Source organism: Echiichthys vipera (genome assembly GCF_963691815.1).
Source record: "Echiichthys vipera genome assembly, chromosome: 19".
Classification (NCBI taxonomy): domain Eukaryota; kingdom Metazoa; phylum Chordata; class Actinopteri; order Perciformes; family Trachinidae; genus Echiichthys; species Echiichthys vipera.
In genome coordinates this window covers 10,842,473-10,870,132 of record NC_139844.1, presented here as the reverse complement: position 1 = coordinate 10,870,132, position 27,660 = coordinate 10,842,473, and the positions used below count along the sequence as shown (strand labels likewise).

General features: G+C 39.0%; 2 protein-coding genes across 3 annotated transcripts; both read right to left on the bottom strand.

Annotated features, from left to right (window-relative positions):
• Nucleotides 1-3,692: 3,692 nt before the first annotated feature.
• drc1 (dynein regulatory complex subunit 1 homolog (Chlamydomonas)) lies at nucleotides 3,693-19,737 on the bottom strand (the record flags this gene model as incomplete). Its single annotated transcript, XM_083934572.1, has 17 exons — nucleotides 3,693-3,719; nucleotides 4,271-4,373; nucleotides 4,466-4,615; nucleotides 5,943-6,088; nucleotides 6,210-6,290; nucleotides 6,375-6,464; nucleotides 7,129-7,561; nucleotides 7,663-7,797; nucleotides 7,882-8,009; nucleotides 8,437-8,559; nucleotides 8,684-8,770; nucleotides 10,682-10,819; nucleotides 11,254-11,437; nucleotides 11,633-11,745; nucleotides 12,517-12,631; nucleotides 15,288-15,467; nucleotides 19,448-19,737. The coding sequence occupies 17 exons, from the start codon at nucleotides 19,735-19,737 to the stop codon at nucleotides 3,693-3,695; spliced, it is 2,523 nt and encodes an 840-aa protein (XP_083790698.1).
• Nucleotides 19,738-20,879: 1,142 nt separating this feature from the next.
• ostm1 (osteoclastogenesis associated transmembrane protein 1) lies at nucleotides 20,880-27,605 on the bottom strand. Of its 2 annotated transcripts, XM_083934348.1 has the most exons (7): nucleotides 27,213-27,605; nucleotides 24,820-24,934; nucleotides 24,239-24,336; nucleotides 24,043-24,153; nucleotides 23,321-23,486; nucleotides 21,850-21,916; nucleotides 20,880-21,727 (listed from the first exon to the last, which is right to left on the bottom strand). In XM_083934348.1, the coding sequence occupies exons 1-6, from the start codon at nucleotides 27,573-27,575 to the stop codon at nucleotides 21,861-21,863; spliced, it is 909 nt and encodes a 302-aa protein (XP_083790474.1). In that variant the 5' UTR covers nucleotides 27,576-27,605; the 3' UTR covers nucleotides 20,880-21,727; nucleotides 21,850-21,860. The 2 variants fall into 2 exon arrangements, with proteins under 2 accessions (XP_083790474.1, XP_083790473.1); XM_083934347.1 differs by having other exon boundaries at nucleotides 20,880-21,916.
• Between the last annotated feature and the right edge of the window lie 55 nt (nucleotides 27,606-27,660).

Sequence of the window (27,660 nt, the reverse complement as noted above, 5' to 3'; positions counted from 1 at the left end):
TACAGTGGCAACGAAAACCTTCCCTATAACAGGCAGGAACGTCAGACAGACCCAGCTCTGTGGAGGACGGACATCTGTCTGCACCGGTTGGGGAGGAAGAAAAGAAGAGAGAAAGAGAGAAAAGACAGACAGATGGACGGAGAGAGACAAAGACAGACGGACAGACAGAGATGCACAAAAGTAAGACTATAGTGAGAGCTAAGGTTATGGCAGTTAATACAGCAGAACAGCAAGAAACAGGCACAGCTAGAGTGACAGAACATGGCAATGATAATAAATATGGTGGCAAACATGTAGTTGAATTAGTTACATGCATTGATGAGACATGAATGATACAGACAGACAGGATAAAAGCTCAGTATCATCAGCAGGATTATCCCCCGGCAGACTTGGCCTATAGCAGCATCATTAAACAGAACAAAATCAGCTTAAAAATAACAACATAGCTGAGGGTTCGTAAGACCTAGCTGTAAGATTTATCAAAAAGGAAAGTTTTAAGTTTACTCTTAAATAAGGGGACAGTGTCTGCCTCCCGAATAACACTTGGGAGTTTGTTCCACAGGAGAGGAGCTTGGTAGCGGAAGGCTCTGCCTCCCATTCTACTTTTGGAGACTCTATAAATGACAAGTAGCCCTGCATTCTCAGAGCGCAGTGATCTAGTCGGGTAATACGGTACTATGAGCTCTACAAGATACGACGGAGCCTGACCAATAAGAGCTTTGTAGGTAAGGAGAAGGATTTTAAATTCTATTCTAGATTTTACAGGTAGCCAGTGCAGAGAAGCTAAAACTATTTGTTTTAGTTAGTACACGAGCTGCAGCATTTTGGACCAGCTGGAGACTCTTAACAGACTTATTGGAGCAGCCTGATAATAAGGAGTTGCAGTAGTCCAGCCTAGAAGTAACAAATGCATGGACTAGTTTTTTTGCATCTTTCTGAGACACAATGGCCCTCATTTATCAAACGAACGTACGGCAGAAAAACGTGCGTACGACCATTTCCTGGCAAACGTCGGCATTTATCAATTCGGACGTGAGCGGGAGCTACAATCAAATCTCACGTCTGGTCTGAGGTCGTGTACGCACACTTCAGTATTTGCGGTGCAGCACAGCAAAACCTGTCTGAAAATAATAAACAAACCTCAGCTGTCATTAAGCAGAAGCAGTCACACATTAAGAACAGATCAAAACGGATTCTTAAAACAAATTTTAAAAAAAATAGAGCAATTGATTGTACTCATGTGCGTCTGAAGGCACCGTCCATGAATGATTACGCATTCATCAATCGCAAAAACTACCACTCGATAAATGTACAGGTGATTTGCGATGCCAAGCTATCGCTTTTAAACGTGGTGGCCAGGTGGAGGGCACACACGATTCTTTTATATTTCAAAACAGCTCGGCTCAAGCCCCCTGCGACCCCGACAACGGTTGAATATGAATGAGTGAATGAATGTGTTAGCGCGCGGCTGCAGGAATGCGCACTGCAGAGCCAAAGTCATCTCCTCGGTTCGTGGCTACCCTCGATAAATTGCATTAAATCAAGCAAGGTATCAGATGATTAACATCTTGGTATGGTTCTTCTAGGTGACAAAGGTTATCCTCTAACGGTATACCTAATAACCCCGCCGGCAAAAGCCGCTACAGAGCAGGAGCGCAGGTTCAGCAGTGCGCACACACGCACAGGCGCACACGGGTCACAGTGGAGCGCTGCTTCGGGTTGACTGCCTCCGTTATTCTTTTCCATACAGCATTTTTATGGGCGCCTTTTTCTCCCACTCTTAAGACTGCCAAAAAGCACATCTTTATTTTGCTCCATCTCGGATGTCAGGATGCCGATCTGTGTGTCAGAAAAGTTTCTTTTCTAACCAGCGTTTCTCCTCTACATGTTTGACCTCAGTGGGCGGGTTAGGGTTAGGTTAATATTTAAGGGCTTAACATGTTAATGACGATCGAATTCAGCCGCCGCATTTATCAAGGCCCGCTCATTCATACGCTGAGATTGGTCAGATACGAATGTTTCATAAATCACACGTGGGTCCTTTCCTACGACCAATTCTGCGCTCAGATCTGCGCCTGTTTTCACGCAAGATTGATAAATGAGGCCCACTGTTCCTAATTTTTTCAATATTACGCAGGTGAAAATATGCAGTCCTTGTCGTTAGTTTTATGTGAGAATCGAAGGACATATCCTGATCAAAAATAACACCCAATAACATTCCTAACTGTGGTACTGGAGGACAACACAACATCATCCAAAGTAACAATGTCTTTAGATATTGAGTTTCGGGGCCAAGTACGATAACTTAAGTTTTATCTGAGTTTAACATCAGAAAATTGCAGGTCATCCAGCTTTTTATTTCCTTAATGCACATTTGAAGTTTATCTAACTGATCGGTTTCTTCTGGTTTGATCGACAAATACAATTGTGTATCATCAGCATAACAATGAAAATGTATGGAGTGCTTCCTTATAATATTTCCTAAGAGATGCACATGTAAGGTGAATAGAATCAGTCCAAGGACAGAACCTTGTGGAACTCCGTGACTGACTTTAGTGTGCATGAAGGATTTGTCATTAACATGTACAAACTGAAAGCAGTTTGGTGTTTATATGTGTCATATTTATTTAGTTTGAGAAACTTGAGCTAACGGGGCAGCAACAGGCTAGGTTAACTCAAGATAGTACGTTCCCTAGCAACCGCCGGGCAGTAGGGCCTATTTCTTTATAAGAACACTACTTTATGGAGGATTTTTTGTTTATAGACATGTCCCAAAAATGCTTAAATCAGTCATAGTATAGTATTTTGAAAAATATATAATGTCCAAATAAATGCTTAAATCAGTCATAGGACAGCCTGTCTAAAGCAGTCATGGCATGTCTTTCCAAAAAAAAATCATGGTATAGTATGTCGGAAAAAAAATAGTCATGGCATATTTTGTTTAAAAAAAGTTAATTAAAAAAAAGGAAGGATGAAAGAAACGTAGCTAAAAAAGTCATAGTATAGTATGTGATGAAAAAGCAATAAAAAATACATAATATAGTATGTAATATAAATATCATGAAAAAGGTCATAATATACGTATATAGATGTATCTACTCTCTTGTTTTAATTATGCCTTTTCTATGTGACTCTTGGTTTTACTCAGCATTGAATGGTTGAAATACAAATACACTTGATTAAAAGAAACATTTGTGAATTTCGTGCACAAAAGAGAGAGAGCGAATGTAAGTTACTTCCATATCAATCATTTTCCTTTAAATGACCTATTCTTCAGTGCTCTGTACGTGGAAACAGAATGATTGCTGTGATCTCTGAATCTGTGTGCAGTCGTCCCAGTACCAGCATGTCGTGGCTGCTGAGCCCGGTGAGGACGGCGTGTATCCTGGCCTGGAGGCACTACAGGCTGCACTGTGCGCTGCTGCTGGCTGCTGTGCTGGCTCTGCTCTTCCTGGCTCTCCTCTTCTACTCTCTCCCTTCAGAGCTCAGCCACAAGCTCTTTGATGCTGCTGGATAAAACCCCTGTGTTGTACTTTGTGTTTTTCCTCTTGTGCGAGGCTGTAAAAATAAAAACTGCAACCACAACATGATTTAATCGGTGCTTTATTTTACAGTGCATATAAATCCTTTTACACATCATATGATTATTCCACACACTGTCGCAGTGCTGCTGATTCTGAGTTGAGTTTGGATCACGGCATCTCTGGCTCTGTGCTGACCTGTCAGAGAATCAGATGTCAGATGGACCATATTAGAGAAGGAGCACATTCATTTCTGCCAGATCAGCTTTATTTTCTGGATTATCAGATTCATTAAAGCAATATAACACTAGAGATGCCACTTACAATTATTTGTTTATTGTTTAATCTGTCAACTATTTTCTTAATTAATCTAATGGTCTCTTGAAATAGTGATAAATGTCTGTTTGTTTCGCCCAACTAAAAAACCCCAGACTTCCAATTTGCTACTGAAATGTGACAAAGAAAAGCAGAAGATTTTCAGACCAGCAGAATCATGGCATATTTACTTGAAACAAATATTTAAATAGTCAGAATCATTTGCTGAAATACTTTTCTGTCGATTGACTTCATCTAATACAATTAATTTGTAAAATTTAAGAAATACTTCATCACACATTTGTATTATGCATATTACTTTACAGTATGTAATGTGTTTCTTTCTAAAATGTTGTTTGGAAAGTTCATTAATCCTCATCTGGAAAATAGTGTGACAAGAAAACTATAGCAGAGACATGAACACATACACATACGCTTGAGTTTAGAGACTGTTGCAGCAACATCCGCAGCTCTGTGTTCTGCTTCTTCAGACTCTGAGTCTCAGGGATGAGTTCAGAGATCTCTGTCAGGACCGCCCTGGGAACAAACAAACAAACAAACAAACAAACACTTGAGTAGGGATGGATGTTTGCTTTGTTTGTGTGTGTATGAGTGTGTTCATTACTTACTGGTACTGCTTTAGTGTGATCTCGGCAGCGTCCCAGAGTTTCAACTTGTCCTCAGAGATTATATTGCCCATACTCTCCCAGTAGGCTTCATCCTCTATAGTATCCCGGGCTTCTACAGGAAAACTGTGATGGTGATCGGCTGAGCTCTCCCTTAGAAAGCACCAGGAACACATTAGCATCACATGTTCACAGAGAAAGACTATTGTATTACATAATCAGTAATAACCTCTGTCCATATTAACACATCTGTAAACAAACATTATGTGGCCATTCTGGTACACTGGGTATGTGCGTGCTTGTGCAAACAGGAGACAGATTGCCCGATGTTACTCTGTGGTTGAAAATAAAGTGAATACAATCGAGAAAGAACAGCAATGGAGGAAAAAAAGATCTCATTGCTTGGACCGATGATGAGGAAAAAATGTTACTGAAAGTAACACATGAGTATAAGGGAGTACTTGTAAAGCAAATACGATGACACATTAGAGCAGTACGGAAAGTATTATACATCGCCGGAGGAAGTCATGGCAAAGGGAAAGCAGCATCCACACAAGAAGGAAATCTTCTGACAGTGACTGTTACGAAGGCCCAATCAGGAAGCGAACGCAAGTGTCATCGTTTCAAAAGATCTCCATTTCCACTAGTTCAGACTAAAACGCAACACCGGCGTTTTCAAATGAAAACAATGTCAGCAGCATGGACAAACTTCACCGTTTTAGGGGCTCAGAAACGCCAAAGTAGTTTGGACGCCAGGCAAAAACATGCATTTTAAAACTAAAACGTAGTAGTGCGGACCAAGCCCCAATCAAAGCGACTTCCTGGTTGATCCAGTGCCCAAAAACTGCAGTTCTCCGAGTGTCCACTAGGGGCAGGTTTCATAATAGAGCTGTTTCCCATTGACCCCCATGTTAAACAGGCTGTTTTCACAGCATAATTCAATTTATTTAAGGCCTGGTACAAAAAACAATCTGGTCTGTATGCTTAGGTCATATCTCCATGACAACAATGAGGGGGGAGAATTTTTTTGTACCAGGCTAGTTTTCATTTTATTGAAGGTTAAAGTTTATGAATAATTAGGGGTGCAGTTTCTTGAGTGACAGCTAGCCCCTGGCCTTCACATCTCCCCGGAGGTATACGTAAGCCAGACGGACACATCTCCCTCCCCCCAACGTCACATCAATGCCCTTTTTTGGTAAGAGGAAATAAAGCTGAGTCAAAGTCTGACAAGATGGCGACTCCCGTAGGCGAGTACGATTGGATCAAGTTGAGAGAACAGACCTCAACGAAGACGCTACGTCCATTTTTTTATACATGTCTATGGTGCGGACGTAGCTATAATTCCATGTTCAAATCTCACAGACAGTCCAAATGACAACCATACCACAGCCTCTGTTGGACTGGAAATATACGGTACATGATGGAGAGTAATCCAGTGCTCACAAATAAATAGTTTAAATTCATGTAAATGTGATCTCACCTGGACCTCATATGCTGCTGGAGAAACTGTTTTAGAGCAGGCACAACATGGTTAGGATCAATGAGTTCAGAGGTCAGATGAGTCATAGACGTGGTCTCTGCTTTCTCTGCCCTGTTAGTGGATTCACCAGTCTCATGATAACCATCCTGCAGACAGACAAAACACACAAAGAGTAATTGTTTGATTCCAATCATCTTGTTTGTCAAAGACTCTAGGCCATATTTTGCACAAGCATTCCCTGCAGTCCTCATCTCTGTCTCTCCTCACCGCCTGCTCCCTCTGCTGATGTTTGTACTTTAATAAGAAATGAGCCAACTTGGGCACATCCTCCTCTTCGATGCCAAAAGACTGTACGAGAAAACAAGATATCTGGTTTAGTATTTGCTCCATACAGCCCAACATGAACTGATGCATTCGACTACATAAACTCACCTGAAGGAGAGAGCCCAGCTTCACAACGGTCTGCTCTTCTTTCTCCAGGGAAGCCAGCAGGTTCAGGAGTTTACCCTCCATCAGGAAGCCCTAAGAAAGAAGGAATAAAAAACTTTTGGTTGAAGATGCCTGTTTCATAATGTCAAAAATGATTGAATAGAATTATTAGAGCAGCCAGAACCTGTAACAGCATTTATACGGGCCCCTGACTGCTTTTAGACTGCTACTAAAAATAGTATAACTATCCGTTAAAAGTTCAACATTTTAGGAAATATTTGTTTTTTGCTTAGAGTAAGATGAGAAGATTGATCATGTCTGTGTGGAAAATTTAAAGCAAGGTTATAACTTAGCCTTGCTGATTTTAGCTTAGCATAGCATACAGAATTGAAACAGGGGAATCAGCTAGCCTGGTTCCGACCAAAGACAACAAAACTCTCCAACCAACATGTGTGGAGCCCACAAATTAACACATTGCATCTTGTTTGTTTTATCTGTACAAAAATCAAAGTTTTCACAACAACAGCATGTTGTGTTATGTGCCAGACTATTTCTTGGCTGGCAGAAATGACTTCCTGCTGGGAGAGTTGTATTGACCTTTTCATCGTATCTTTATCTCACTTTAAGGAATGATGTGTATTTCCTAAAATGTTTCATTCAGACACGTGATTACATAAATAAATAAATTTGTTATTATATAAATATATTTCTGATTATCAAAAAATGTGTCAACTTCTTGTCTTTTCCTGTTTCTCACCGCCTCATCACATAGCAGCTCCATCACTTTCTTCAATGTCTCCATTGAGAGTTTTCCTTCCTCCACCTCTGCACCGCTCTCACTCTGCTCCGCTGTCCCTTCCTTGTAGTTGTCCATGTCTGTGCTCTCAGTGTCAGTCTCCAGAGTAGGTCCAACTGGGAGGTTCATCGTCCTCTGACTACACTGTAAAGGCTGCCCGGTGTGAAACAGCTGAGTGGCAGCCTGGTGAGTGGGCCTCCGGGCCTCTTTCTGAGGCTGGATGGGACCAGAGCGCTCCATGAACTCCATAGGAGGTCGCTCCCAGGCTAGACCAAGGTGCTGCTTGCAGATCAGCGAGTCGATGACCAAAACCCTCTCAACTAGTTGCTTCAGCTCTGCTTCAATCATTAGCCACATCTCCTTATATTTTCTGTCATCAGCGATGGCAAAGTGCCTGCGTGAAGTGAAGGAGGAATGAAGATATGAAGAAAAAAGAGTCAGTCATGAAGTGTGTGAGTGTTGCTTTAAGCTGATTATCTGATCATTATGACTCACTTCATTTTCTCTTGCACGCGTTCATATTGCTGCAAGTTGCGTTTGTAGTCCTCCGACAAATACCGGCACTTCTTTGAAAACTGTTTCTCCTGACAGAAATACTTACTCCTGAGGTTTTTTATCTCTGTCCGCAGACTGAAACACAATTAGAGGAGCAGAGAGTGAATTAAATGTAACTTTGTGTGTGTGCGTGTGTGTCTGAGAGAAAATCTGTACTACCTAATGGCCCTGCTCTTCATACTGGTCAGGTTGAAGCGGTGTCCTGCTATCATCTGCTTTTGCTCCACTTGTTTTAGCTTCGAGAGCTTGTGGACGGCCTTTATCCGCTGATGCTCTCTCTCCAGAACCTGCAGAGGCAAGAATGCAATTTAGGGCCTCTTAACACTTGCCTTTTGTTTGTCAAATGGTGAAATGTTTGAAACGAAATAACATCAAATGAAAATGATGGGTTCTTCAGGAGCAATTTTCTATTACAGGGGTTGCAGTAGCTCAGACTGTGGAGACTTGGCTTGAGCGGTTGCTGTACGGACAAGAGTGTAGACTGCTTAATGGAGAGGTGCCAGTTCATCACCTGGATACTGCACCCCCAACTGCTCGGGATGCCTGTCCCTGAGCAACCCTCACGCTCTAACATCTCTCCATTCAGGCATGTAGATAATAATAATAATAATAATAATAATAATAATAATTATCATTATTATCATTATAGAAATAATAATAATTTCCCTCCACAAATGAAAGTATGTCTTCTTCTAAATACCTAGATGTACAAACCTGAAACTTTGCATTCCTTTCTGTCTCGGAGAGACTGTACTTGTCAGTAGTCTCCAACATCAGATTGTGAATTTTCGTCTCATATTCCTCCACTATCGTCTTCCTCTGCGTCAGCCTCTCCAGCTAGAAATAGATTAGATATCATTAAATCAGAGTTGAGATTTATATATATATATATAGAAGATGTACGATATGAATTAAGTGGAGAGAAGGCTGATAGTTCAGTTTTCAGTTCAGTTTTCCTGACCTCTTTGTCCCAAAGTTCCTGTATGTGTTGATCCAATTCCGTCTTGTCTGTTTTAAGTAAGATGTCGCATTCCAGCTCATAAACTCTCTGCAAACAACAGTGCAACGATTAGTGGCAATTACAGCAGTGGTATAAGCAAGACTAGAGTCTACACCATGCAAGCAACCCATCGCTGCTTTACGCTAACTGCTAACTTTGGCACGACATGGTCAGAATGATAATGCTAACCCGCCGGATGATATTATGTTAACAGTCTTAACCCTTATGCCTCTCTCGGGCAAAAAGGACGTTTTTTTTAATTTTGTAATCATTTTGGCTGTGTTACAGCTTGTGGCATCATTTTTGGTAAGAACTCTTGTTTTTAGCCAAATTTGTGAAATCCAATGTCTTTTTCTCTGACATGTCTTTTATACTCTAGTTCTGCATTTTGCTTACTTTGGACACCTTCGTGGCTGAAAATGTCCACGCACAAAACATTTTGTGACAAAACATATAAAATGATCATATATCAATATTTTTTTCAGATTTTTAAAAAAAATAAAAAAATCTCTTAAACAATTTCAAACCTGCTCGAAACAACCAAATATTCAATCGTGTTCAGGATTTTCACCCTTTAAATGACAGTTTTATTATTTTAAGTTTTAGTGATTTATCCTAAAAAAAAAACACAAAATATGAAATATTTTCCATATAATAAATAGATAAATAAATAAAACTGTGCTGGTGATTAGAGTCTTGGATTTGTCAAAGATTAGTCAAATAAATTATTTGATTGAATAAATATTTTTTATGAAGTTCAAGATACTGACTCTGGACACCTTCATGGCTGAAAATGTCTTAACGTAGTTAGCAGCGTAGATGGCAATGATTTTTTTTCAGATTTTTCTTCTCATAAATCTCTTAAACAACTTCAAACCTGCTCAAGACTACCAAACATTCAATCATTTTCAGAATTTTAACCCTTTAAATGCCAGTTATGCCAATAATTTAAAGTTGTATTATGAATATATATTAATTTATAAAACACAAAATATGAAATATTTTCCATATAATAAACAGTAGGGAGATGAAACCTTGATGGTGATTAGAGTCTTGGGTTTGTCAAAGATTAGCAAAAAAAAGATTGATTTAATCGCATGAGTATTTTTATGTGGTTGAAGATACTGACTCTGGACATCTCTGTGGCTCATTGACTTCCATTATAACTACATTTTTTAAATCTCACTGCCATTATATTTTGACTAATCCAAGACTCTTATCAACAGCAAAGTTTTATCTCCCTACTATTCATTATATGGAAAATAATTCATGTTTTCAGGGTTTTTTTTAAATAAACAATTTAAACTTGAAATAATTAAACTGGCATTTAAATGGATAAAATCCTGAAAATGATTGAATATTTGATCATTTTGATCAGGGCTGTTGGGAAGTTGAGTAAGAGATTCAAGCAAGAAAATTCAGAAAAAATATTGATGTATGAGGATTTTATAGCAGCTTTTGTGTGCGGGGGTTTTTAGCCATGGAGGTGTCCAGAGTCAGTATCTTGAACTGCATAAAAATACTAATGCAATCAGTTGTTTTTTTATGCCAAACTTTGACAAATCCAAGACTCCAATCACCAGAAAAAGTTTCCCCTTCCTGCTAGTCATTATATGGAAAATATTTCATATTTCGTATTTCTTTTGTGAAAAATCACTCAAACTATTATTAATAATATAATATGGCATTTAAAGGGTTAAAATCCTGAAAAAGATTGAATGTTTGGTAGTTTTGAGCAGGTCTGAAGTTGTTTAAAAGATCTATGAAAAAAAAATCATTGCCATCCATAAAGCTACGCTGCTAGCCAGGTTAAGACAATACTGTGAATTAAATCAGGACAATGAATGAATTCCCTGTTGCCCACTGATGCAATGCGCACCATCCTCCTTTTGCAGATTCAAATGGAGGCTACAAATGATTTAAAGCTGCTTTGAAACTTGACACAGATCTGAGCCCTACCTCAATCTGGGTCACCTCCTCCCTGTAGGCCTTTGTCAGGGTTTGGATCTGGTCCTCCATCCTCTCCATCACCAGGTCCAGCTCCTCTGCCTGCTTCCTCAAGTCCTTCACAAATCGATCATCTTCAACCTTCAGCTCCTGTACAGATGGATGGATAGATAGATAGATAGATAAATAGATAGATAGATAGATAGATAAATAGATAGATAGATAGATAGATAGATAGATAGATAGATAGATAGATAGATAGATAGATAGATAGATAGATAGATAGATAGGTAGGTAGGTAGGTAGGTAGGTAGGTAGGTAGGTAGGTAGGTAGGTAGGTAGGTAGGTAGGTAGATAGATAGATAGATAGATAGATAGATAGATAGATAGATAGATAGATAGATAGATAGATAGATAGATAGATAGATAGATAGATAGATAGATAGATAGATAGATAGATAGAAAGATAGATAGATAGATAGATAGATAGATAGATAGATAGATAGATAGATAGATAGATAGATAGATAGATAGATAGATAGATAGATAGATAGATAGATAGGTAGGTAGATAGATAGATGTACCTGTTGCAGGTCATTTATGAGTTTTTTCTTGTCTTCTATGATTGCGGTACATAACTGCTGCTGGTTGTTCAGGGCCTCCTGGAGCTCCTGAGGGATGACTTTCTGCGTAGCTGTCAACCACTTGCTGTTGATCTCCTCAAATATTTTCTGGCTGGATTTTACATCATTCTCCAGCTGCTCCAACCTGAATAAGGACAAACATGGTGGCAAACAGGAAGGAAGAAAGACTAAAGGGTAAGGATGGTGTGGAGGATGTAGAAAATGAAACTGTCCCTCAGGTTTTTTTTAAAGTATAGAATCTATGTGGTAGGGGTGTTGGCTTAGGACGAAGGAAAGTTAGTGTTAAAGGGGATAATAGTGAATTTAAAAATAAAATTACCTAATTCTGCGAGCTTCCTCCAACTCTGTCCTTCGCATTGACTCTTTGGCATCAGCTGCCGTTTGGATGTTGGTCACTAATGTAGTCAGATCTCTCTGCATATTGATCAATCTCTGTGGAGAGAAAAGCTAACATAAAAGAGGACAGTTTATTTCTGAGTACACAATAATATAAACCAGTGGCCATTTTTGACTGACACATCACCATTTTTGGTGATCATGAAAAGTATGGTGGTATCATTGTCATAAACAATCCTATCAAGGTCTTGTTAAAGCATCAGTGTTATGTTTATATTGAAAGCAAAATCTAGACTAATTTACAAACTCCTTCTGATGTAAGATGTGGTTTAAAGAACAGACAAACAGTGTTTTCAGTTCTTATCAAGCAAAAATATTTAAACATTAAAAGGCCCAAGGCACCTGCATATTGAAATAACAACCACACAATTTTTTAGATGTCAAATTATTCCTTATGGGGAACATTGAAGTGAACGCTTATTATCCTACTAGTGATTTATGTTCTGGATGTCTGATTTGGTGGGAGTTTATTGATGATATAGTTATTTATTGCGTTGCTTCATTGGTATTTGTGCTATCTTTACATCAAGGATCACAATGGAGATACTGCAAATCTTCGACTTCATTGGATTGTGCTTGACATATTTGTAGCTTTGTGTCATTTGACATCATCCTTCTTGAAATTAAATGACGTAAAATGAATACTCGAGATTAATAATTTTATCTATAACCAGTGTTGCAGGCGGTCGCAGGGGAACATAACTCATTCATCATAATTAAAATGATGAATTTTGAATATATTGATGAATGATGTACCTGTAGAAAGGACATGGACACATAGAGTTTGGAAAATAAACCTAAACTAACCTCTTCACTTTCCTCCTCCTCTTCCTCCTCCTCAGGCTGGATCTCCCAGGGATCCTCATTGGACGTCTCATGGACCTCCACACTGGGGTCTGCTTCTACCTCCTGTGTGGAGACCCTGAAGATGTACAGATGACAGCAGTTGTATTCAAACAAACACTAAGCATGATGAAACGGATAGAAACGGCAGTGTCTGAATTGTAGGAAACCATAAGTGATTTATTATAACCTAATATTTTTAAATGGGCCATGCTGCATAATGAGTACTTTTTACACTTTAGGCACATTTTAATGCTAATACTTGTGTACTTTTACTTAAGTAACGTTAGCATTTGAATGCAGGGGTATTTCTACAGCGCGGTATTATTACTTTTACTTAAGTAACGTTAGCATTTGAATGCAGGAGTATTTCTACAGCGTGGTATTATTACTTTTACTTAAGTAACGTTAGCATTTGAATGCAGGGGTATTTCTACAGCGTGGTATTATTACTTTTACTTAAGTAACGTTAGCATTTGAATGCAGGAGTATTTCTACAGCGTGGTATTATTACTTTTACTTAAGTAACGTTAGCATTTGAATGCAGGGGTATTTCTACAGCGTGGTATTATTACTTTTACTTAAGTAACGTTAGCATTTGAATGCAGGAGTATTTCTACAGCGTGGTATTATTACTTTTACTTAAGTAACGTTAGCATTTGACTGCAGGAGTATTTCTACAGCGTGGTATTATTACTTTTACTTAAGTAACGTTAGCATTTGAATGCAGGAGTATTTCTACAGCGTGGTATTATTACTTTTACTTCAGTAACGTTAGCATTTGACTGCAGGAGTATTTCTACAGCGTGGTATTATTACTTTTACTTAAGTAACGTTAGCATTTGAATGCAGGAGTATTTCTACAGCGTGGTATTATTACTTTTACTTAAGTAACGTTAGCATTTGAATGCAGGAGTATTTCTACAGCGTGGTATTATTACTTTTACTTAAGTAACGTTAGCATTTGAATGCAGGAGTATTTCTACAGCGTGGTATTATTACTTTTACTTAAGTAACGTTAGCATTTGAATGCAGGAGTATTTCTACAGCGTGGTATTATTACTTTTACTTAAGTAACGTTAGCATTTGAATGCAGTGGTATTTCTACAGCGTGGTATTATCACTTTTACTTAAGTAACTCCTCTGAGTACTTCTTACACCAATGTAAACCATATTATCATTGTTATTATTATTATTATTATTATTATTATTAACATTAGCAGTATTATGCTACAAACAGTTCATGTAACGTTAGCATGAAACATAAATTAGGTTAAGTTAGCTAACGTTAGGCTGCTTTTACACGCCGTTAGGGTTAACGTTAGCCAATTTACCCGGTTTTATCCTCTTGATTTTCGGACATCACAGAGCGTTAATGCGCCTCCCCTGGGTCTTTCTCTGCAGTTTTAAGGGTCTGCTGTGTTACTGACAGATACAACTGTTAAATACTGTGATGATGAAGACCACAGTAACGTTAACGTTAGCAGGTTTGTGGTGTTTGGTAAACGTTGCTATGGCGACAAGCCCACCAGAGGGACGAATGCTGCCTTCAAGTGCCCCAGGTAAGCTCCGAACTTCAATGTCATGTGCATTTTGTTGTTATATAAACAACAAAAAAGATCAATATATAAAGTATTTATGTTTCACTGTCAATGCTCAGTAACCCTGACCCGTTTTTTGTTGTTGTTGTTTTACACCATATTGGTAGTAGTATTGGTAAAAAATTGTTATAATGGCTTTGTATTTTAAATTCAAAAGTAATACATTTTTTAAATTATTTTTGAATTTGAATGAAAGTCCACCGGCACATGCATTGCTGATCCGCCAATACAGAATGGGGGCAAAGCAGGGATTATACATTCAATCACATAAACGTAGGTTCAACCTTAAACACAAGTATACACCAACATATAGATCAAATGTTAACTGTGCAGTATTATCTGTAGTTGTCCGATCATTGATATATCACATATGGCTTGATGCTACCATCTAGTGGCTGCATCCTGTTTCCAAACCTCTGAGTGGTTTTAAGTCCTGTAAAACAAGGCAAGTTCTGCACTGTCTGCACAGCACCAATCTTTTCTGGAAAGCTTCTGGAAATCTTTTCTGGAAAGCTTTGGAATTTTTTTTTTGACACTTTTGACATTAGTTCCATGATGGCCTTTAAGAATATTGAAAAGGCACATAAACATGTGTGGACAAAGTGTAAATGCAAGTTTCAAATATTGTTGTTGAACACACAAAGAAGTCTTAGTTATTGGGATGTTATTTTTATTCAGGCACTAGTATTTTTTAAATAGCACTGGGCAATAAGACTCATTAGAGTGACGTAAGATGCATGTGAATGGGCCTTACAAACACACACAAAAAATAGGCAAATGTTTATGAGCTGAAATGTAATGTTTTATTCAAAAACTGACTGTAGGTGGCGCTGATGTCTCTCTCCCTCTCTCTCTCTCTCTCTCTCTCGCTCTCTCTCTCTCTCTTTCTCTCTCTCTCTCTCTTTCTTTCGCTCTCTCTCTCATATGTGCTGTTCAAAAACAGAAATCCAGTAACTCACATGTACAAAATCCAGACTTTATAATTCACACACACACACACACACACAGACACGCGCGCACACACTCTACACAAATGTCTTCTCAAGCTGATGGCAAGATGGGCACTCTGTTGTTTTCCACACAAACAAACCCACACGTGGGTCAGATGTTCCTGCCCTTAGGAGTGCCCCCTACCCTTCCTGCCAGTTGGCAGCTCTCATGCTCGCCCTCACCCCCCGGGGCACCTCGCCACTCTTTTGGCCTCGAGTGGCCTCAGTTGCTGCTGAGCCACAAGGGATGTAAGTCAGCCAGCAAAGGTTTCTGACATATGATCCAGCATCTGTGATGTCACCAACAGCTGACTTGTCATAAGACCTTTGTGAAAGGGGGGAAGTGAGGGATGAATGAGGAGAAGGCCTTATTTTCAACAGACCCTTAGTTTGAACGCTGAGTGCTTTTGCATCAAGCTGCAGAGATTACAAACTGAATGACTGCCATTAGAGAGTGATTCTATAATCTATTATAATACCATAAGCTAGGGATTGACAGACTTTGACCCCACTCGCAGGTGTATAATAAGCCCCATTCACTCTGCCTATGCTCTGTGAGAGAGGGTGCATGTGTGTGTGTCTGCTAATTCCTACCCCAAGGGGCATATGTTTACTCCTTCAACAAAGCATCATATTCATTGCTCAGGGGTTGAGAGGTGTATAATCTAAGACTGACCTTCAGTCAGTTAACTAACTGACAGCTTAGAGTGTTGGTGGTGGAGAGGGGTTGCATAATGACTCAAGTTCTGACTAACAGCTTCTTAATATTGGCATAACGAAGGAGACATTCGCTGCTTCGTAATATGAGATGTTGCAGAGGATTCAAAGGCCTTTAGTCCAGAAGGTTGCGACCTTGTCAAAGAACAAAACAGTCATTTAACAAGAATTAGATTTAATAAACATAAACCCCAAAGAAAGGCCACATTCATAAACTACATGAAGAGCATCCCCTTACTATTCGATCAAAATATGAAATGCACCGGCCTTGTCTCAAGGTAACTTGTGCTTAAAGGAGTATGTTTTTGCCATCTACTAGGGGAATCTATTGCAAATACAGTTTCCCCCCAACAGAACCCTGTTGCCTCTGAATGTTCAACTGCACAGTTTTTAACCTTTAAATATAAAGAGAGAGTGAGGGACACTGGCAAACACAAATGCCGAGAGAAAAAAGGCAATTACAGGAAGAAAAATCTATTCATATGTTGCCTTCATTATTTTTTGAGTAAATAAATTGATTTTGAGGTCTGTGCAGTGGAGGCCAGTCTCTTAGAGTTGTCCTTTCTCATCAGACAAGGTCTGAGGAAAGGTTTGTGCTATCATTTAGCGACTCAAACATCAACAACCCTCATTTAGCTTCAGCCGTCATACTCACAAATTCCTGCTTTATTCCCTCTTCAGCTTTTAAGGAGTCAACTAACGACTTCACACATTACAGAAGCTGAGAGCTCAAAAGCACAATTTTAAGGTCTGGATTTATCAATGTGTCATTTTTTTTTTTTAATACTTGTGAGAATTCAGTAGAGGATTTTTTTTTTTTCATTTTAGTGGAAAGTGTGACATAATTGATCATTTGCTACCCTACACACATCTGCTCTATATTAGGATATTTAGATGAGGGCTAACTTGCTAACCCTACTTTACTTAAAAAAATATTAATAAAAACAGGAAGAAATGTTGGGTCTGGAAGGCACTTCTATGCTACCGTGTCTAAATTAAAGACAAATTTGCAACGACATTGAATGTAAAGTAATATGCAACAACTGCCATGATCATTTATTTAGCAGGTGCGCGTAAACTGTTGATTCTAGTGGTCATATACAAAACTTCTTATACGAACTTCAGCACATTTTCTCCCCATTAATCCAGCAGAGAACTAGAGCAATCAGTGGAGATCAGGATATGAGTCAGTTTTCAAAATCATATTAATTTCTTCCACATAAACTAACACTTACAGTAATATAATTCTCACAGCCATTTTTGCTTATCAAAGCTCTTTGTGAGTGGATTAGGTGTACAATAATTATGTGTGGCATTAGGCCATGATTACTGGTGGATTGTTTTTTTTGCTGCACTGCAGTCGGTTCAGTGAGAAGGTAAATCAGCCGCCTTTATCGTTGCATCCTATCATAAACAATAAATGTAGCTTTGTGGCTATTCAAGCATATAAAAGTGTGCACACTTGACACATTGGTTAAAATGTTCTTCTTGCAGCAAAAAAACAACCCTGTCTTTCTTATATGCAATAAAGACTGCAAAGCTGACCTTTAACAAAAGCTGCCTCTGTCTCTCAAGGTGAAGTATGAGGGGCCGATGATTAGGAAATTAAGCCTGTTAACACTCAAACATGTGGGGCCACTATCATACATACAAATGCAGAGTATAACTCAAACTTCCTCACTAGCCTCACCCAAACTGCTCAAATGGAGCATCTGTGTTGGTCAGCTGTAAATGTGAGAGTTAGGAGCAATGCGTTTATTCAAAAGGTGTTTATTTGCTTTATTGGAGTAAATGCATCTGCATACACAAGCCTGTCAGGTGTATGCCCATTCTCAGGACTCAAAACAGTGATATAATGATCCAAAGGGTGACGTAAGGTAAAGATATAAGTAAACAGTGATGGGAAGTAACTACATTTACTCATCTACTACTTTGGATGTCTCTTTGAATTCTATATGATGCAACTTTAAACTTCTACTCCACTGCATTCAAGATTTAAATATTGAACATTTTACTCCATTACCCATTTGGCTGATATGTTTACTGCACAGATTCATCTATAAAAAGATCCTACAATACAACATTATGCATTGTAATAAATACAATCACCCAACAGCTAGTGAAAAGTAACTAAGTACATTTACTCAAGTACAATTTTTCCATTAAATTTCAGGGGGAATATTGTGCTTTTTACTCCATTTCCCCAAAACTGTAGTTACATTTCACAGTACAATTTTACATAAAAAGCATATGCATAGTTGATAAAAGTATGCATTTTGCAAAAAATGTGTAAAGGGGTTAAAATTAGCTCGGCATCAGCATTAAAGGACTCAATATATAATAATAATCCAATAATATAATAATGAAATACTCATGGGGCCCAACAGATGAATACTTTCACTTTTGACACTTTGAATACATTTAGTTGCCATAGCTTTAGTAATTTTACTTAAGTAATATTTTAAATGTTTAACTTGTTACGGAGAATTTTTTTAATTTGACACTTTTACAAAAGTAAATTATCTAAATTCTTCCACCAAGTATACAGTACTTAAAGATCCTATCCAGACACGTCTAAAGACGTAAAACAAATAGGCTACTACTACTACTCATTTTTAAACAGTCATTTCTCTGATGTGTTTAAAAATAAATAAATAAGAAATACAATTACACCACTCATTATCCTACAAATGGAAATGTTACTAATTCTTAATCACTACACAAATGGTCTCCCACTTCTGTTTCAAATGTCCACGTCACACTTCTGTATGTCACATATTGATCCATGACTGACTTCCAGTTGTACAAAAAAAGCACTTTCCCCTCAGATGAATGTGAATAGAAACATCTAAGGAGGCTTTAGAATGAGCTCTGCTTAGACCTACATGTTAAAGCATATAGAATAATAATAATATTAATCTTATAATACAACATATGCAGTACACACTGAATGCATCCATTCTCTTTAACGAGTTCTTCTTAGTACATTGTTCTCCCAATGCTTATTGCACTCTGATGATGCAAACTTTCACTTATAGGCTATGTATCCTTTAGATAGTGACATTCAACTCTGAACACTTACACGTGTCACCACTGACTGTAAATCACTGGATCAGTGTTGGAAAGTAACTAAGAACATTCACTCAAGTACTGTAATTTAGAACAATTTTGTACTTTACTTGAGTAATTCAATCTGAATCTACTTTATACTTCTACTCCCCTACATTTCAGAGGATATGTTGTACTCTTTACTCCACAACCTTCACAGGTTCAGATTATTAATATGAAATATTACCAACATATAAAATAACATATAGCTATTGTTATAGATCAAGCTACACAGCATTGTATAAAGTAATTAAAAATTAACCCCACCTATATTTAGATTAATCTATTAATAATTACTGTAGCTATAATTAATGTAGCTAACTTTTACTTTTGTACATTAATGTTAATGCTTTTGTACTTTTACTTCAACATTTTGAATGCATGGCTTTTACTTGTAACCGAGTATTAACACATTGTGGTATTACTACGTTTACAGAGTGCTTCTTCCACCAGTGCTTTCCCATCGCTTCTCTCATTCACGTGGCGGCCTCCGGTCCATTTCGCCGGGAGTGTTTCATGACTTCCAGCCCCGCTTTAAGGACCCGGCGTGCCTCAGAAAAGCGTCGAGGCTTAACGGGAATCAAAGCTGTCATTCTTGAGCTCCGGGCCGCGCCGCACACGAGCCGCTCAACACACTTTGCAGTGCGGGAGCGCAAATGACAAAAGCCCGTGTTTTCAGCCGCTCTGCTGGCCGCAACCGGATCATATGACTCGGCATATCCGTAATGCTCTTTAGACCTGCTGATGGTCCAGCAGTGGCTGCGCTCCATAAGACCAAAAAGCCAAAGGAGTTTAACGGATGTGTTGCCGCGATTATTCGGCCAAGTATCTTTAATCCCACATCTAGATTAGCTGCTAATGACGGAGGAAAAGCCTCGTTGCAAGAAACCCAGGGCCATGTAACCCGAGAACAAGGACCTTTACTGTGTGGAGAAACAGATTTATCCACAATACAACACGGCCTCATAAGACATAATGTAACTGCAGCAGTCACAGTGATGGAGTATTTAGACCCTTAAAGTCCCCACACGATTTAAGATACGCAAAGTAAAAGTGATGCATTCAAAGTAGAGATGTATGTTCGTAAAGTAGAAGTATGAGTTACGCAGATTGGCCCCTTTCAGCTATTAGAGGAGATATAATAAGTTATTAGTGCAGATAGGGGGGACCAGGGGCAACTGCAACATCTTATAGTGCACCAATCAGAAAAGCTCTGCTCATGGTCATAAGTCTCTGATTTAAGTTTTTATATTTGTATAGCCAAATTATATGATTGTTACACTGTGTAAATTCAACTGGAAGGAAGTGTTCAATGGACATTACATTGTTTTAACTATAATATATATATATATATATATATTTTTTTTTTTCTAGGGGTTTATTGAGGTTCTTGGTATTCATAAATAGTAGTTGTGCTGTTTCACTCGCCCCTGAAGGTGGTGGCAGATATAACATTTGACTTCTTACATTGCTTGTATCCAAATAGTTCAAGGGTTTTTTGAGTACTGGCATTAAAAACAAATGTTACACTTGTGCCCGGTCTCCCTTCCCATGTAAAAGCATGTTTAAAACATTAAGCGTTGTAGCTGGTCGATGTGGGGCTCAGCATACCGTTGGGAGATTTAATCCATACAATTTCATCCCATTTTACAATGGATGGATGCAAATCTGAAATGTAACTTGCAGTTTTCAGGTAAATGGAGTAAAAATTGCAATATTTCCATCTGTAATGCAGTGAAGAAATATAAAGTAATCTAAAATCATTTAGCAATACTGTACCTAAGAATACACTTCATACGTTATTTTCCACCACACTTTAGATAAAACGCTCATCAGCACAAAACAGGCGGTGGTTAAATTACAGCGCACACATCTGCAGGTTGTTTGACATAAAAATATTTATTTGAGCTTATGCATTTAAAATTTTTAAGATTTACATTACTTCACAGCAAATGCATTTCGGATGACAACAAAGCACATTAAAAGCTTTATGCAACCTCAAAAAACAGTGACTGGAAAAAAGGTAACATCACAGTGAGGTACGCTGGAGTGCTCTTACATTATTTGTTACTTCTTTATTTACTCCCCTCCACCCCACTGGTGTGCACCCCCTCTTCTTACAGCAGATACATGTCAACGCTAATGGACATCAAGTGCTTCCTTTTTTGCAGCTCTTTTCTGGACATACATTAGAGACAGAAAGCCCATTTCTCAACCCATAAATAGAGCACATACACACATTCTGCTCTCTCTCTCTCTCTCTCTCTCACACACACACACACACACTCACACATGCCACTCACTCTTTCTAGTGACAGCGTAATGTTTCAGGCTGCAGGATGCGCTGAACAACAAGAAGATGGTTAAAGAGTTGAAAGGAAGAAGAAGCCAGGATCCGTGCAGCAGCATCAACAACCATCTGATTAGTAGTTTTTAAAGATAGGTATACTTTAATTCAAACAGTCGCTTAATTAACCACCACTGTATGTGAATGATATCAACTGACAGGAAGTAAACAAGGACCCAGGCTGTTAATAAAGCTGATCTCAAATGATGGCAGTTGTTTGTTTTGCTACAAAAAAAAAAATCCAAAAAAAATATGAATCTTTGTGGTTTTTCATGTGTTCCAACACAATTTACAACATTTTGTGAAGATTATTTCGAGGATATGAAAGCAAATGTTTAATGTGCCCAAATAATTTCACTTTCCTTTATCTCGATCTTTGAAGTCCTCTGAATACTGATCGGTATCACAGCCTCCTGAAAAAACAAACAGGGAATGCTGTTGTTGAGTCCGCTACATTCAAACCTCAGGCACAATATGATGAGAAGTCAAGTCTTCTCCCAGCTTGTAACGTCTAACAAGTCATTTGAGCCATCACCCGTCTTCTCTTCAGCTCAGTTTGTCCTGAATGTTCATCAGAGTGGTGTAGGACTTTGCCCGTTTGGCTGTGAAGAAACAGAATTTACATTTAACTACAGACACACCCAAAAGTACTTCTGCTGTCTTATTTTATTCTAGAAATTAAAGCACAAGATGTTTGTTGAATAGTTTTTTAAAAAGCGTAATAATCCTTAGAAAAAAGCCATGATAAATGTCACTCTTGAGTGAAAGAACTAGGTTCATATGTCAAATGAATGGGCCTCGTGCAAGAACATTGTCACTTTATTATCATGGATCTCTACTGTATTGTGTCATAAAGATCCCCCATGAATTGCCACATAAAGCTACCTTTTCCGCTCCATTTGTGGGCAAATTCAATTCACAACAATGTTACCAAAGAGTAAAAACAAGAATTTCACACCACCATGCCTTGTTGATGACAATAAAAAGAGGAAAATATAACATATTTAGAAGAGTCTTTAGTCGTATTTAGTTGTGAAAACAACTTCTGACGACTGCCGTATTGTGACAGAAATAAAGAGAGACGGATGAAGTCAGATGAAAAAATAGGAAGTGGTCGAGGGGATGTGACAGTCATGGAGAGACTAGAAGAGAATATATGAGCCTTTACAGTAAGTGGTGTTACACTGTCAGATGCAACAGAGGATGTTCCTCTGCGGCTGGTTTCACAAAAACAGTGTAGGTCTGTAGCGTAAGCCTTAAACGCTCTTAGATGAGTCTTATCACATCTTCACTCTACTAAATTTCTCACTCATAGGAGGTCAATTTTCAATAAGATTTGGGGGTACCAAATTATGGAATGACTTTTTCTATTATTCTCGTTAGAGTTACAAAAGAAGCTTAAAAAAGCATTTAAGTGCTGTTTTAAAAACGTTTTTCCTCATGTATGGTTGTCTATGTCTTATTTGTTTTACTCAGAGGTAATTTACCTGTTCAGGGGTCAATACAGTAAAAAATACTGCCCAATACATACACAAATACACACACATTCACACACTTCCTTACATATAACACACTCAGATTTGTTTTTTATCGAACGTATCATTGTTCTTTCCTTATCATTGTTCCTATCAAACATATTTTACCATCAGTCATAAGTTTACCATCACTTCTATTATTGATTGCATTTTGTTTATTTTGAAATCTCAATAACTTTGTGAATTGTTTTATGGTGGAGGATTTAAATAAGCCCTATGTAATTTCTATGTATGTTTTTAAATTGTGCACACACAGAAATAATCCTCCAACCTCGTCTATGATCCAGAGGTTTGCAGGAGGCAACCCCACCATGCTTTAGAACAACCTAGAAACAAACCCTCCTTCCTCCATCCCAGCCAAACCCCAGTATCACAGTCAGTCAACCCGGCCCTCCTCCCTCCACAAAGAACCCAAAACCCTGTCAAAAAACCTCCCTGTGTGACAATGGGTGAATTAAGCTGGTTACTCACGGTGTATGAGCTTGCGTTTCTTTTGTTCAGAGTGAAGGAAGCTGCTCAAGTAGAAGATGATGGGCAGAAAGAGCATGAAGCTGGACACGGCCATGACAGCCACCGTCTCCTCACGGGGGAAGGAACAATTGAAGTTCTTACTCCACAGTCTGCGAGTCATATTCATCTGAAACGAGGCAAAGCGCCAAACGCAACGTAAGCCTCAGCTGGGCACAATTATATGACTAATAACTCAAACCTGTTGGCTTTTTGACTTCAATTTATTTGGGGTCAACACTGTTTCTGTGCTCAAACGTTTACGGTCTTCAGGGATTCTCCAGGTGTTGACAATAATGAGCATAAGGAGAAAGTTTTTCTGCGATTTCTTGCATTTCTGATCACATTCCTGAATCAAAGATAAAAGTACAGTTTTCCATTTTTGCCACACAATGATACTGTTTTACTCAACAACACCCTCTAATATGAAATCGGCAACAAATGAGATACTGTAAGACCAAACGAAACCACGGAAAAGAACATCTAATTTCATAATCAAGGCTAAACATCAACTTATTAATGTAAAAAATGCATAAAGAAAATCACACTTCCTCTGTCACTAGCTGAAAGTTGGTGCAGACTCTTTTGGTTGCCCTTAAGTGTCTACAGATTCCTCTAGGGGGTAAAGCCTACTCACTTCATGTCTCATATACAGTAGGAGTTCTATAATCCTCTGACATACATACCGCATCCTCTATGTCAATACACATCGTCAGATTCAGCTCCATTTTGCCGTACAGCTCATTCAGGCCTTTGTACGTGTTCTTACAGTCTGTGCACAGCTCAGTCTGGTTCCCCTGTCAAGAAACAAACATCAGTGTTAACTTGTGCGCATAAAGTCAGTACAGACAGACGGACAGAATCGCCTAATTTATGGCGCACCTGTTGATGCTTCTCAAAGCAGGTGAGAGTTTGGTTGAGAGTGCTCAGGTAGTACAGCGTGTCGTTGGTCAGGCTCCGGAATCCTTTAGTGACGCAGTCTGCACACAACAGAAGGTAAAAACAACCCACAGTTAGGTCTATTTGTTCAATATAAGTGGACAAATGAGCAAAACGAGTCATCTGGCGTGTGAAAATCAAGCCCTTACATCATTTTTCAGTGTGAGGATCCACCAGATCAGATGTAATTATCTTATAAAGTCACAAGCTGCTATGGGTCATACTGTGTAGCCTGATGGCTGATGGGTCTATCCAATATAATGAGAATCACATGTTTGATTTCTGCAACATCCAGTGTGTCCAGTGCCCGCTCTAATTAAAGCGCCCCTAAAGAAAAACACTCAACCGAACTGAATGCTGCCTTTACTTGTCCCTGCACTCTGACCTCTGTGGTCAAATGCACACCCGTACGTGTGCCAGTCAGAAGAAGTTCAAACGAAGGCACAACAAATGTACTATTACCCATACAGAATCTGGATACTTCAATATGTCTGGTTAAAATCACGACAGTACAGAGGACTTACTGTCACAGTCGGATTTCATCCAAATGTCTTTCAGGTTGCTGTACAGTAGAAAAACGAGCATCAGCCTATCACTGCGCAGAAGGCTGTCTCTGCAGCTCACATTACCAGGACCCATCTGAGGACACACACACACACACACACACACACAAAAATCAGGTCCAGAGTGTTCACTCAAGCGGGTTGTGGAGACCCGTCCTGCTCCTAGGTGTGACCAGACGTACTGAGAGATGACGGACGGATGTTTAAACAAGGTCAAAATAATCCTTTAGATCATACAGCAGGCACACCAGACACTAGGGCCACTGGATATCTGATTTCACTGAACACATTGAACTAAACACAACGGCATCATTTAAAAAGAAAGACACTTACATTTCAAAGTGCAGTTTTCCTACTGATACTCTTTCAACTAACTCAAAAGATCCCTGAGTGTCTTTTGCAATGTGTTTATTGCACAAGTTGATAAAAAATGATTTAATGTGCAGCCCTATTGATACACATATACATTGTTTAACTTCTCAATAATGTTATCTGAAACACCTGAGTGGATTTAATTTGAAAATTGCAGTTTTGGTTTTGTAATCAATCTTTACAATCTTTCACATACGAGAGTAGATATTGTGATATACTGAGATAAAGAATGAAGATATATCATCAAAACGATGTACAAAGGTCCAACGTATATTTTTCTATATTGGTTCTGTTGCTGTGGTTAGCACTGTCGCCTCAGAGCAAGACGGTTCCTGGTTCGAAAATCCCGGCTGGGGCCCTTCTGTCTGGAGTTTGCATGTTCCCCCCGTGTCTGTGTGGGTTATCGGGCTTCCTCCCACAGTCCAAAGACATGCACGTGTGAGTGTGAATGGTTGTCTGTCTCTGTTTGTCTCTATGTGCCATGTGATAGACTGGCGTCCTGTCCAGGGTGTACCCCGCCTCATGACCGATGTCAGCTGGGATCAGTTCCAGCCCCCCCGCGACCCAGATTGGGACAAGCAGTTGAAGATGGATAGATGGATGGACGGTTCTGTTGCAATGTCAAAAAAAATGTTCACACCGCTTTAAGTATTTATTTAATTGCCAGAAACATGTTATACCCTGATATGTATTGTTATCGGGACATGAAACGATCTACATTGGGATAGAAGAGTTTTGGCCATATCATCAAATCGAATTTCGTCGAATTTGACTAACTTAGCAAGTCAAGCAGATGAATTGGTGTTTCTATGGCAAGTGGTGTTAACATTTAATTAAATCACACTTCTATCTCTGATTACATTTTAGATATCAATGAAACCATTTCTCCAAGTGAAACTTTCATTCTTACTGGTCAGAATGATCATGTCAGATATCGAGGTCCGTTCTCTCAACTTGATCCAATCGTATTCGCCTACGGGAGCTGCCATCTTGTCAGACTCTGCCTCATTTCCTCTTGCCAAAAAAGGGCATGTATGTGACGTTGGGGGGAGGGAGATACTTCCGTCTGGCTGATGTATACCTCCGAGAAGTGAGGGCAAGCAGCTAGCTTTCACTCAAAAGGCCACTCCCCTAATCATAAACTTTCACCTCCAATAAAATAAAAACTAGCCTGGTAAGAAAAAAAATTCAGCCGTCAGTGTTGTCATGGAGATGTGACCTAAACATACAGACTAGAATGTTTTTTTGTACCAGGCCTTAAACAGGTTTAATTATGCTGTGAAAACGGCCTGTTTAACATGGAAATCAATGAGAAATTGCTCTGTTATGAAACCTGGCCCTTGAGGCCACTTGACGAACTGCAGTTTTTGGCACTTCCGTACTGGATCAACCAGGAAGTCGCTGTGGTGGGGGCTTGGTATTTGGCTTTCCATTCTAGATATCCAAAATTACACTTTTAGATATCTATAATGTTATTCTTACTAGGGAAATTGCAGTTGTACATTTCTGTTATGACATTTTTACTAGTCAGGATGTATTTTGGATAGTCAAAACTACATTATGGATACCTGGGATGATTTATTCTAATTAATTTGGGATATCTGAAATTAAAAGTATGACTAGTAACAATTGGATTGTAGATATCGGAAATTGAAGTTTTTCCTAGTAAGAATTACACTACAGATATCCAGAATGTTCATTCTAGATATCTAAAATGTTATTGTGGATATCCTCAGTTTGGTATTTAAAGCAAGTCAAGCAGATGAACTAGTGTTTCCTTTAATGTGTCACCACCAGTCAGTCACATCACAAGACTCGTGACTCAAAACACGGCCTGTCGTCTCCCTGCAGGCAGACAGTCTACTAGGGAAGGCGAGTTCATTTGTACAGCATCTTTCAACAACAAGGCCATTCAAAGTGCTTTACATTAAAATGGACTGGATAGAAACAAGGAAAAAGACTTTGTGACCGTGTGCACGTACCTGGTCTGATGAGATGTTCATGTAGGTGTCCATGAAGCTGCCGTAACTGGAGTAACAGTTCTGGCAAACCTTAACGGGCCGGGCAGCGATCACCAAGCAGTTCACACAGGAGACATACCGCTGTCCGAATATGTGGAGCAGGTCGCTGCAGTAGTCGCTGATCTCCAGGTCCTCCGGGAAGTGGGACAGCAGGTTGAGGGAGGACAGGGAGTCCGCAGGTTTAAACAACACGGACGAGTCAACCACAGCAACATGAGCGGCAGCGGGGCTCACAGACTGGCTCTGTGACTCTGAAGACGCTAGGTTTACGTAAATATTTAATACTAACAAAACCAAAAACAAACTGGGTTTGTAAAGATACATGGCCGAAAGCGTCTGTTACTCTTCTTTCACTCTGAACAACCAATGATTTCCTGTTTTTGCCCCCAACATGATCATGTGACGGACG

Bases quoted from the DNA above. Each gene is read 5' to 3' on its own strand.
- ostm1 (XM_083934347.1), bottom strand. From the start codon at position 27,575: ATGTATCTTTACAAACCCAGTTTGTTTTTGGTTTTGTTAGTATTAAAT. The intron at 24,935-27,212 runs GTACGTGCACAC...GTGTGTCCTCAG, and splicing joins TGAACATCTCATCAGACCAG to ATGGGTCCTGGTAATGTGAG. The intron at 23,487-24,042 runs GTATGTATGTCA...GCCTCGTTTCAG, and splicing joins GTATTGACATAGAGGATGCG to ATGAATATGACTCGCAGACT.